Below are 11,362 nucleotides of genomic sequence, written 5' to 3' on the forward strand. Positions count from 1 at the left end.
ATTGTGTGTCTTCTTAACTTTCTTCCTTTTACGTGCTCTCTCTCTCTCTCTCTCTCTCTCTCTCTCTCTCTCCCTCTCTCTCTCTCTCTCTTTTTCAAGTACAAGTTAAGAATTAGTTTATTGCTAAGAATAAAAATATCTACTTGGGGAAATCCAGTCACGAAATCGAAGGTGTTACGATGCCGTTGTGAAAACGTTCGAATACAGTCCGCGCCATACTTTTTCCAACGTTATACTGTTTCCATTGTACATTTATATATGTACGTACATCAGTATGTATGCACGAATGCACGTATGTATGTATATATGTATGTATGTATATATATACGTATATATGTATGTATGTAGTAAAGACCACCCATGTATCAGCTGATGTCGTACTAGTAAATACGTGAGTCTCGTTTTTACCTCCTATCATGGATAGTGGAGAGGAGAAAAAAGAGGAGAAGGAGGATGAGGAGGAGGAGAAGGAGGAGGAGGAGGAGGAGTGGGTGAGGGACTTTAAGTTTGTATGAGAGGAACCGTGTCCTCTTCGAAGTATATAGAAATGTTTCTCTCGTACATAACTCGTAGGTAGTTTGATGTGGTAAGCAAGTAACATACGGTCGAGACTACAGCGACATTCTACTCCGACTTATTATCTATGTGTTTCGTTATCTTCACAAGTAATTCGAATTAAGGAGATCGATTTAATTAGTTCCACATAACGATTTTGTCCTCTAATAATATTGGGAAAGAAAAAAGAAAAAAAAAAGGAAAAAAAAAGAAAAAAAAAAGAAAAAAGAAAAAAAAGGAAAGAGAAACCAACAACAACAACAACAAGAACAAGTGAGTAATCGTTTTTTTTTTCTTTTTTTTTTTTTTCTTTTTTTTTTTTTTTCTTTTTTTTTATACAAGGGAATATTTTATATAATGGCACGTTTGAAAATATTTCTTCGATATTTTATATTATCTTATTTATATATCTATTTTATATATTAATATATCATAATTTGAAAATAATATATATTATTTTTAATTTAACGAGAATTTAGTTTTCCAATAGATATAAATAATTTTTTGTATGTCATTTAAATGCGATTAAAATAAATATGGAAATTATTAACTCACTCGTTTTTTATCATTTATCTATTTTATATATATATTTATTGATTTGAAATGGAAATTCGATGATACTTTTATTCGATCCTTTTTATTCGTTCTTATCTTTTATATGTGCGTCTGTGTGTTTTTCTACTTCTTCTTCTTCTTTTTCTTCTTTTTCGATGAATTTTATACAATGTTAAGAAAATATAATTATTATGAATTGTTAGATCGGAGAATAAAAAATTTCGATGAATTTTTGATAATGAAATTTTTTAACAAACTCGCTATATAATATCGAGTTCGATAAAACGCAAACGAAATTAATATTTAAACAGGCACGCGCGTGAAAGTTCGACTATTGAAATGTTGGACGAATTTTTTCGTATTGATTTAATTTGTATTACGGTCACGTTTATTCCAATACTATTTTTTTTTTCTCTCTTAAGTGAAAAGTACTTTCTTTGCCACATGGAAAAACAATTGATAGTTTCTATATAACGAATCTTGCAATATAAAAGTAATCGTTAATTTTCAATTAAAAACAAACGAAACATTTATCGGAACATATTTGATTGGAAACGATAAAGAAGCGCGTAAATATTGTATTGATGTAAAAAAAAAAAAAAAAAAAAAAAAGAAAAAAATTAATACGTACGATACAAATAAAATAACGTTCAAAGTAGATCAGATTTTCTCTCTCTCTCTCTTTCTCTCTCTCTCTCCTTTTTCTCTTTCTTTTTTTTTTTGATAAATCTTAATCTTCTAAATTCGTAGTTGCCCTAAAAAAAAAAAAAAAAAAAAAAAATAAAAAAAAAGAAAAGGAAGAAAGAAAGAAAGGAAAAAGAAAGGAATAAGTTCATGAAATAAATTCATGAAAGAACGAATGAAATCATGACACTGATCGAATTCGGAACACGCCTTCGATACTTTTTCGTATTCGCGACACTTCTCTTCAAACACGAGGCTCATCATTCGATAAATAATTTCACTTTTGCCGTTCGATATTTTTATGTAAATATACTTTGTAACGTAACGGATGAGGTAAGCAAACCATGTACAAGTCTCGCTAATCATTCTGCATAAAGTAAAAAAAAAAAAAAAAAAAGAAAGAAAAAAAAGAGAAAAAGGGAAAAACATTCCCCCTCCCCTTTCTCTCTCTTTCTTTTCCTTCTTCATGCCCAAGTCGATTTATTTTTGTCAACATTCTTTATTAAGATCTTTTTTTAATGTAAAAAAAAAAAAAAAAAAAAAGAAAACAGGTACAAAGATCGAACAATGTAAATTCTTAAACAACACGTTTATCCATATTTATTCTTTTCATAAAACGTAAATACGTAAAGACTCTATTAATGATAAATATTTGAGATTTGAGATTTTCTTTTTTATTTCTTTATTTTTTTACGCCAACGAACGCGCGCACATTATTATTATTATTATTATTATTATGAAGAAACATACGATATCGTAAGTTTTCAGATTTAATAGTTTTCCTCTTCGTTTTTCCGACTTTTCAATTTTTGAGATGATGATATCGCAATTTTACATTGTTTTAGAAAATGACATTATTACCACCAACCGTGGAACAACAAAGACGAATTAATGAGGAAATTCCTCCGGATCCAGAAATGAGGAAGAGAGATATCATTGCGATTCGAGAATGGCTTTCGAAACAATTGCATTTGCCAAATCATATGGGTAAATAATTGAAAATAATATCACATGTGCTTTTCTTTTTTTTTTTTTTTTTTTTTAATAAAAATCGTATATTAATTCGATGAAAGTTTATCAAGACGTTTCAGATATTAAAAAAAAAAAAGGAAAAAAAAAGAGATATTGTTTGTCAATTTTAAAATTACATAAAAGAAAATAATCTCTCTCTGTGCGTGTGTGTGTGTGTGTGTGTGTTATAACGAAATAATTTTGATAAACAATTCAAAACCGAATGGCATAATATTTTCAAATAAAATATATTACTTTGGTTAATTTTAATTTTACATATTCCAGACGATAACAGACTAGAAAATTTTCTTTTTGGTTGTAAAAATAGCGTCGAACGTTGCAAACTCATTCTCGAAAGATATTTTAGCGTTCGCACAGCTCTGCCAGAATTATTTACCACTCGCGATCCATTTTCGCAGGAAATTCAAAATTGCTGCGACGCCATGTAAGTATTCTTCACTTCGAAACAATATTTTTCTCTTTTTTAAATAAATAAAAATAATAATAATAATAATAATAATAATAATAATAATAATAATAATAATAATAATAATAATAATAATAATAAATGACCATAATGATTATCATGATACAAAATACGTTCAAGTATAATTAGATATTATTTGTTATTAATTACCTTTAGAAATTAATATTCTTACGAGATATATGTATAATCATTCAAGCTGTCATGATTTTAACAATAGATAAGATTACTTGTGTCAGGTAATTTTTATTTTCACGACAAATTACAGGATGACTCGTTCCAATGTATTAACTAATTTTAAATGTATATTAGATGTAAATTTTCTTTCGAAGTATATTAATCATGTTATTTCATTTTATATTCCTTCGACAGACAATATTTTGTATTACCATCTCTCACTGGCGAAGGATACAGAGTTACAATTTTAAGATTAAACGATACGGATATAGACAAATTCTCAATTCAAGCGATATCAAGAAGAATTTTAATGGTACAAGATATTCGTTTAATAGAAGAACCTTCTTTATCTAATATCATGATCATAGATCTCGAGGTATGTATATCAAGGCTGAATAAAAAAAGGAAAAAAAAGAAAAGAAAAAAAAGGAAGAAAATTACATCGACGAATAAAATTTTATCTTTGTCGATTAAATATGAAACAAAAGTTCCTAAATAATTTGATTAAACAATTATCAGTTTTTAAAGACTCTTTAAACTAATCTCTCTTTTTTCGAGTTTCTAAAATTCCGTAAAGTTTAACAAGTCTAAAAAAAAAAAAAAGAAAAAAAAAAAGAGAAAAAAGTGATTGATTTTAAATATCATTTAGGAACTACTTTTGGCCCACTGTTTTAAGAAATATATATATATATATATATATATATATATATATATATATATATATAATTTAAAAAGAAGAAAAAAGAAAATTATGTTTAACTACTTATGTATGAGTTAATCATTACTAAATATTTTAAAAGATGGTCAAATATGGCAAGAGAATATCTAATAGATCTTTCTCATATGTAAATAAATGTTTTCGACTTAAATTTCGTATAATGATGTTGGTTAAAATAAAAGAGATAACGAATATGAAAACGTAGATAATTATACCTTTTAGGGATTTACAGCAGCACACCTTGCTAAATGCAGTCCAACGCAAACAATAGTGAGACGAGCAATGTTGGCAATACAAGATAGTATGCCTATGCGACTTTACAGAGTTCATTTTTTACACGCACCAAATTTGATCAGCAATATACTTAATTTGTTTTATCCACTTCTCAAAGAAAAATTAGTGGACAAGGTATGACTCTCTCTCTCTCTCTCTCTCTCTCTCTCTCTCTCTCTCTCTTTCTCTCTTTGTTTCTTACAGATTAAATTTTATTATTTTTAAATATTTCTTTTATATATATATATATATATATTTTTTTTTCTAATTGTTAAGATTATTGAGAATAAATAAAATTCGATGATCTTTAAGTACTTCTATCGTAATTATTAAATTGTCAAATATCTAGAAAAGAAATTGAATTTAATAATTTCTTAAATATTTCATATCGTAATCTTTAAATCGTTGCATTTATTAAAAACGAAACTAAATTTGATGACGTCCAAGGTATTTATATCGTAATATCAAAATTGTTACTTTTTGAGAATGAAGTTGAATTTCAAAAAAAAAAAAAAAAAAAAAAAAAAAAAAAATTGTAATTGCAATTACAAAAATTGTGACGATCATTTAAATTAAGAAATGAAGTGATACAATAATTTTTTATTACAGTTTCGCATACACACGGGAGGTGGAGAAGAATTATATTCATATATGGATAAAGAAATATTACCGAACGAATGGGGAGGCAAAGCTGGTACCTTCGCCGGACTAAATGGTTCTGTCTTTTTTATTTATCTTTATTTTTTTGGATCTTTTTTCCTTTTATATATCCTTACAATGTCGGCGATACAATATACGTATATATATATATGTATATACCTATCTATATTTATAATGATATTACTTGACGTGAATTTGTAATTAACGAATTTTAATTAGAAAGAATATAAACTTAAACGTTAATGTAAACGTGACGAGATGAGTAGAGAAATGTAAATTAGTGTTTGTAGTATAAACGAGATTTGCTCGATTGCAGATGCGTGGAGGAAGAAAATTGAGAGAAACAGAGATTGGTACTTGAAAGAGGAGAAACTCAGTCGTACGAACGAGAGCGTTCGTTTGCCAGGAACGAAACCTTCCGGTCTTTTCTTGGAACTCGATGGCGTTCAAGGTTCTTTTAGAAAACTAAATATTGATTAAAATATTCAATGATGAGACGAGAAGATACTCATGACAATAGAATATAATAATAATAATAATATATATATACATATATACATATACACAGATATGCATATATATATATATATATATATATATATATATATATATATGTAGATATGTATGTATGTATGTATGTATGTATGTATGTGTGTGTGTGTGTGTGTATGTGTGGGTATGTGTACTTGTATGTATGCGCGTGTGTAAAACAATAATAATATATATTATTATAAATTACGAGTAAATATTTTCAACCGTGATCTCGGTATTTATATAGAAAAATATTATATAAACGTTATGTACTTATATAAAATGTCTAAAAAAAAATTTGTCTTTTTTCTTTTTTAAATTATTTCTTGCGATCGTCGAACGTTATTACATAATTTTTTCCCTCATTAATTTTTTCGTTTTATCACCTAATCTTTTTATCGTTCAACAAAATTTTTAACAAATTATTATTAATTCTTTTATCGACTTTTTATTATACCTTAATGTTATACCGTATTTGCCCGAAGATAGCGCCACCAATACATATTTCCTAAGTTTAAAAACTCACTAAGCTACATATTCACACAGTTTTCATCTTCATTCAAGTTAACACCAATTGAAGGGAATTGTAAGGATTTCATTCATTGTCATTCATTAAATTTTAAACTTCGATAATCGATTGTCTTGATTTTAAGTCTTATATAAATCTCATTTCTATCGATTTCCAGAAGACAAAGATATAAATAACATACGTATCTATGTAATAAAAGAATTCCTTTTCATTTTCTAAATTTTTTTTTTTTCTTTTTTTTTTTCGAAATTTTTCTCTCTTTCATTTTTATCCTTAAAACGAGCTATAAGTAATTGAGAATGAGAAATGAATCGTACCGAACGATATCGTGTTTTTTTCCTTTTCTTTCTTTTCTTTTTTTTTTTTTTTTTTTTTTTTTTTTTTTTTTTTTTTTTAACAAACGGAGATTAAATTATCTGCGAAATGTTTGAAGGTAAATTAATTCATTCAAACAAAATTTCTTAGCAGACGATAAGAAAAAAAAAGAAAAAATATGTACATACATACATACATACATACATACATACATACATACATACATACATGTATATATATATATATATACTTGTACATACTAATTTATTTTTACGATCAGTTAAACAACGATAACACCAAATTGTTGAGCTTTGCGTTATGACTTGTGACGACGTTTACGACTGTCCAGTGAACATCTTTTGTCCCCGCTTAACTAACTTAATAACCTAATGATGGCCGACTTCGTTCTATAGTACCGTATAAGAATACTCCACTCATATATATATATATACATACATATATATATATATATATACATATATGTATGTATGTATGTATCGTTACAATTTTATAATTGTTTTACAACAACGTTAGCTGGTTATACAGGATGATGGTTACTGTTGAGTGTCACGATCAAGATTGACAATGATGATAGAGCTCAATGTGTATTTTAGTTCTTTCTCATCGTCTTCATTTTATCTACGCAACATTCGTTTATTTTGTAAATAACTTGTATGGATATACGTGTAACTGTATACACACATGTATATATATGTATATATATATACATATATAATATCAAAAGAAATCGTTGTTACGTACTATCTAAATTCTCGTAAACAAGTTTTTAGAATATTTTTGTCCTATGTAATACGTACAATAGACATTAACGTAATTGATCAATGTTATTATAAAAGAGAGATAATACGCACGTCAAGAAAAGTTAGATAAATTCTTGATATCTTTCAGGTAAAATCGTTTAAATATTATTATTTATATATATATATATATATATATATATATATACAAAATTTCGTTATGTACGCATGTATAAATTATATATGTACGTTATATGATCTAGATATTTGTCTGTTTCATTTGAAAATACAATAGTACTTAAATTCCCATAGTTATTTTTCTCGGCAGTCGATTTACGACAATCGTACAACTACCACCGACGACCCATCCAATCGTACACATTTATCTTTAATAGTTGGAGTCACGCGAGAGACCGATATTTGCACAATCATTTCTCTAGGATTCGGTTTTATCTAACAAAGCGTTATTGTTGTCATGTTTTATTCCATGGCATTAATTTGATGATAAATTTTCAAACACGTAAAAGATGTACACGCATACATACATACATATAAATATATGTATATACATATATATATATATATATATATATATATATATATATATATATAACATTTTTAGAGAGATATAGAAAAGGAGAAAAAGAGAGAAAGAGAAAGGGAGAGAGAGAGAGAGCGAAATGATCTTGTTAGCGAAACTTTTATTACACAAAAGAACAAATAATTCTCTTTCGAGCAATTTAAATGATTATTGAAAATGAGAGAAGCAGGTATAATGGGAACTTTTTATACAAGTAATATTTCACTAAGCTCGATCGGACTTAATTAATACATGTAAAACATACATACATACACACACACACACACACACACATATATATATATATTCGCCTAAAACACGCTAACATAATTATCAGAAATTTTTAAAACGATTTGACCAACAAAGTCCGAAGGTCTCTCTCTCTCTCTCTCTTTCTCTCTCTCTCTCTCGTGATATTAAATATTAAATGTCAATTGCATATATGACTTGTCAATGAGCGTTAACTATTAATCGATTGAAAAGGTATCATCTGAACGTTCCACATCTTAACAATCGTTTGTTCGCATAAAAAGACACGATCATTCTAGTTAAATATATTAACTCAATGATTAGACTTGAATGATTCAATGATGAACAATATAGCGTAACTGATATTAAAACTTTGTGATATTTATTAAAAAAAAAAAAAAAAAAAAAAAAAGAAAGAAAGAAATACATACATATATATATATATATATATATATATATATATATATATATATATACATGAAAATAATAATAAAAAGAGGATAAAGAAAGAGAATGAAGTTTGCAAATATTCGAAGAAAATCAAGTTAAAACGTTGTACCCAATAAAAGTAAATACACGTTCTATCCTACCAACTCTACCTACCAACCTACCAACCTACCAATCTATCTACCTACCTGCACATATATTGACTGTAAAAATACACGTATACACGTACATAGGTATAGAAGAGAGAAAAAAGATGGAACTCGGACGGCAACGGTATTCGTGTCCCGATTGGTTATAGCTCTCATCCGTGTGTCAAGTTTATAATGGTGAAGAACGAGTCCGCATCTCGTTGAAAGTTCTTAGTATTGGTAGGGTGCAAATAGAGAGAAAGCGACCGAGCGATAGAGAGAGAAAGAGAGAGAAAGAGAGAGAGAGAGAGAGAGAGAGAGAGAGAGAGTCTGGTGCACCGTGTAGCGGTGGTGGCGGCACAGGGTGGATTGATTTTTCGCCGCCTGACGTCACAGCGAATTCAGCATGCGCGCCATGCTAGAAGACGGAGGGATGTTCGTCGTCGACGTCGACGTCGAACGACGTCGACGACAACGGCGACAACGGCGACAACGACGACGACGAAAAGGTTCAAGTTATTCGACGTGAGAGAAAGAGATAGATAGATAGATAGATAGATAGATAGATAGATAGATAGATAGGGAAAGATAAGGATAGAGAGAGAGAGAGAGAGAGAGAGAGAGGGAGAGAGAGCTTTTCATCATATGTCTATATTCTAAGTCGAATAAAATATTTGATTATTTCGATATAACTTTCGAATCGCGATCAATGAAAAAAGAAAAAGAAAAAGAAAAAGGAAAAGAGGAAAAGAATTAAAAATAATCGAAGCGACATTTGGAACAAATCAACGAGATATATTCGTTCGATTGTACGAAAAAAAATTTACTTCTGTTAAACAAAATCTTAATATAAAATGTGTACTTTGATATCTGGCTATCAGCCAATTTTCATTATCCATACGAGAGAAATAGACAAAGAGAGAGAGAGAGAAAAAGAGAGAGAGAGAAAGAGAGAGAGAGAGAGAGAGGGATATATACGGTGCGTCGGCTTCGAGAGATCGTCGTCAGCAGATCGAGGGTAAAAAGGGGAGAAGAAAGGAGGAGAAAAGGCAAGAAAGGAGAAGAAAAAAGAAGGGAAGAAGAAAGAAGAGAGGAGAGGAGAGAAGGAGGAGAGATAGAAGAGGAGGGGCGTTTAGAGAGAAGACAGTTTCGTTGCGGTTCGTGGTAGTAGAGAGGAGAGTGTAGGGGTCAGATCGAGTTCATTCAGTGGCAGTTCAGTTAGCCGGGTACTCGCGGAGAGAAAGATAGAGAGAGAGAGAGCCAATAGGCTTCTCTCTCTCTCTTTCTCTCTCTCTCTCTGTCTCTCTCTCTCTCTCTCTTCTTCCCTCTCTTTTTCTCACTTAAAGTCATTCTCTCACTCTCACTCTCTTCTCACTTTGCACTTGCTGGGAGGGGATGGGGCGGGGTGAGAGGTACAGAAAACGGAGACACGTACACAAGTAACGTCGATTTGTCTATCCTTCTCTCTTCTTTTTGCTTCGTCATTTTATTCTTCTCGATTTGTCTTTCTGTCTCTCTTTCTCTCCCTCTCTCTCTCTCTCTCTCTCTCTCTCTGTCATTTTTTTCATTTTTCACAAAATTTGGACGATATAAAACGAAAGAATGAATTAGCTTCACCGAGTAAAAATTCTTTTTCTAACCTCTCTCACCCCTACCCTAATCTTATCAGTACATACGTGCACGTAGGCAGAAGCGCGCGCGCGCGTGCGTACGTCTCTCTCTCTCTCTCTCTATCTCTTTCTATTCGTCGAGTCTACACCGACAACACAACGCGAACGTCGTCGTTTCGTTCTCTCTCCCAGAGTGCGACAGTGCATTCTCCGAACGACGACGCACACGTGCGTCGATATGACGCCGTCGGGACTCTCCTTCATCTTTTTCTTCATCGACAAGGAGCACCAGCAACAGCAGCACCAGCAATATCATCTTTGCTATCACTACCATTACAGCTACTCGCAACGATCACAGTGCAAGACTTCGATTGGCTATTGGTACTAAAGACGAAAGAAAGAAGCAAGGAAAAAAGGAAGGTGGCCTGCTGATAAGGTGGCTGAACGTAACTTGCCTTTTTAACGAGAACCGTGGCTTTTATCGTGTCCTTGACACGAGAGACGAACAGACGGATAGAGAGAGACAGAGAGAGAGAGAGAGAGAGAGACAATAGGAGAGACAAACGGTTTAGACGAATAGACCGATAAAACAATTCTTTCTACTCTTGTGTGTTTGCAATCGAGCTGTTCGGTATATATCCATTCGACGTTTTATTTTTATTATTATTATTATTATTATTATTATTATTATTATTATTATTATTATTATTATTATTACTATTATTATATTCGCCAAAAGAAAAAAAGGAAACACGTTGGAGCCTCTCTCTTTCTCTTTTTCTCTCTCTCTCTCTCTCTCTCTCTCTCTCTCTCTTTCTCTTTAACTCTCTGTGAGATAAGAAGAAGGAAGAAGAATATTGGAGAAACTAAGTTGGAAGTTTATATTTATTAACCGAGGAGATCTTTCTTCGAGAACGGGTAAGCCTTAGCGAATAAACTTTTACCAAGCATGATCGTTTGAAATTTAACGAAACATATACATATACGTACCCATACATACATACATACATCCATGCATACATACGTACGTACGTACGTACGTACGTACATACATCATCGTTTTTATTATATTAATTTTATATTTCGCAAAAGCTCGCA

At 30.4% G+C, this 11,362-nt stretch overlaps 2 protein-coding genes across 7 annotated transcripts in view; both read left to right on the top strand.

The window, feature by feature from the left end:
* Positions 1–526: 526 nt before the first annotated feature.
* Positions 527–5,725, top strand: LOC124949074 (alpha-tocopherol transfer protein-like). The gene is made up of 7 exons (XM_047493615.1): positions 527–828; positions 2,640–2,781; positions 3,091–3,250; positions 3,662–3,842; positions 4,407–4,592; positions 5,067–5,172; positions 5,434–5,725. The coding sequence occupies exons 2-7, from the start codon at positions 2,643–2,645 to the stop codon at positions 5,595–5,597; spliced, it is 936 nt and encodes a 311-aa protein (XP_047349571.1). The 5' UTR covers positions 527–828; positions 2,640–2,642; the 3' UTR covers positions 5,598–5,725.
* A 4,501-nt stretch (positions 5,726–10,226) lies between these two features.
* The window catches only part of LOC124949182 (rho-related BTB domain-containing protein 1), an 18,707-nt gene continuing 17,571 nt past the window's right edge, over positions 10,227–11,362 (top strand). For 4 of the 6 annotated variants that reach the window (XM_047493860.1, XM_047493855.1, XM_047493859.1 and 1 more), the window contains exon 1: positions 11,099–11,182. The gene's annotated coding sequence lies outside the window, so the exon portion shown is untranslated. Of the gene's footprint in view, positions 10,701–11,098; positions 11,183–11,362 lie in introns of those variants that run through there. The other 2 variants (XM_047493858.1, XM_047493857.1) reach the window with 2 other exon arrangements.

This window comes from Vespa velutina, chromosome 5 (assembly GCF_912470025.1).
Source record: "Vespa velutina chromosome 5, iVesVel2.1, whole genome shotgun sequence".
Classification (NCBI taxonomy): domain Eukaryota; kingdom Metazoa; phylum Arthropoda; class Insecta; order Hymenoptera; family Vespidae; genus Vespa; species Vespa velutina.

What these genes read in the sequence shown, in the direction of transcription:
- LOC124949074 (XM_047493615.1), top strand. Translation starts at nt 2,643, where the DNA reads ATGACATTATTACCACCAACCGTGGAACAACAAAGACGAATTAATGAG. An exon ending in GCATTTGCCAAATCATATGG is followed by an intron (nt 2,782 to 3,090) that starts GTAAATAATTGA and finishes TACATATTCCAG; the next exon opens with ACGATAACAGACTAGAAAAT. An exon ending in TACCTTCGCCGGACTAAATG is followed by an intron (nt 5,173 to 5,433) that starts GTTCTGTCTTTT and finishes GCTCGATTGCAG; the next exon opens with ATGCGTGGAGGAAGAAAATT.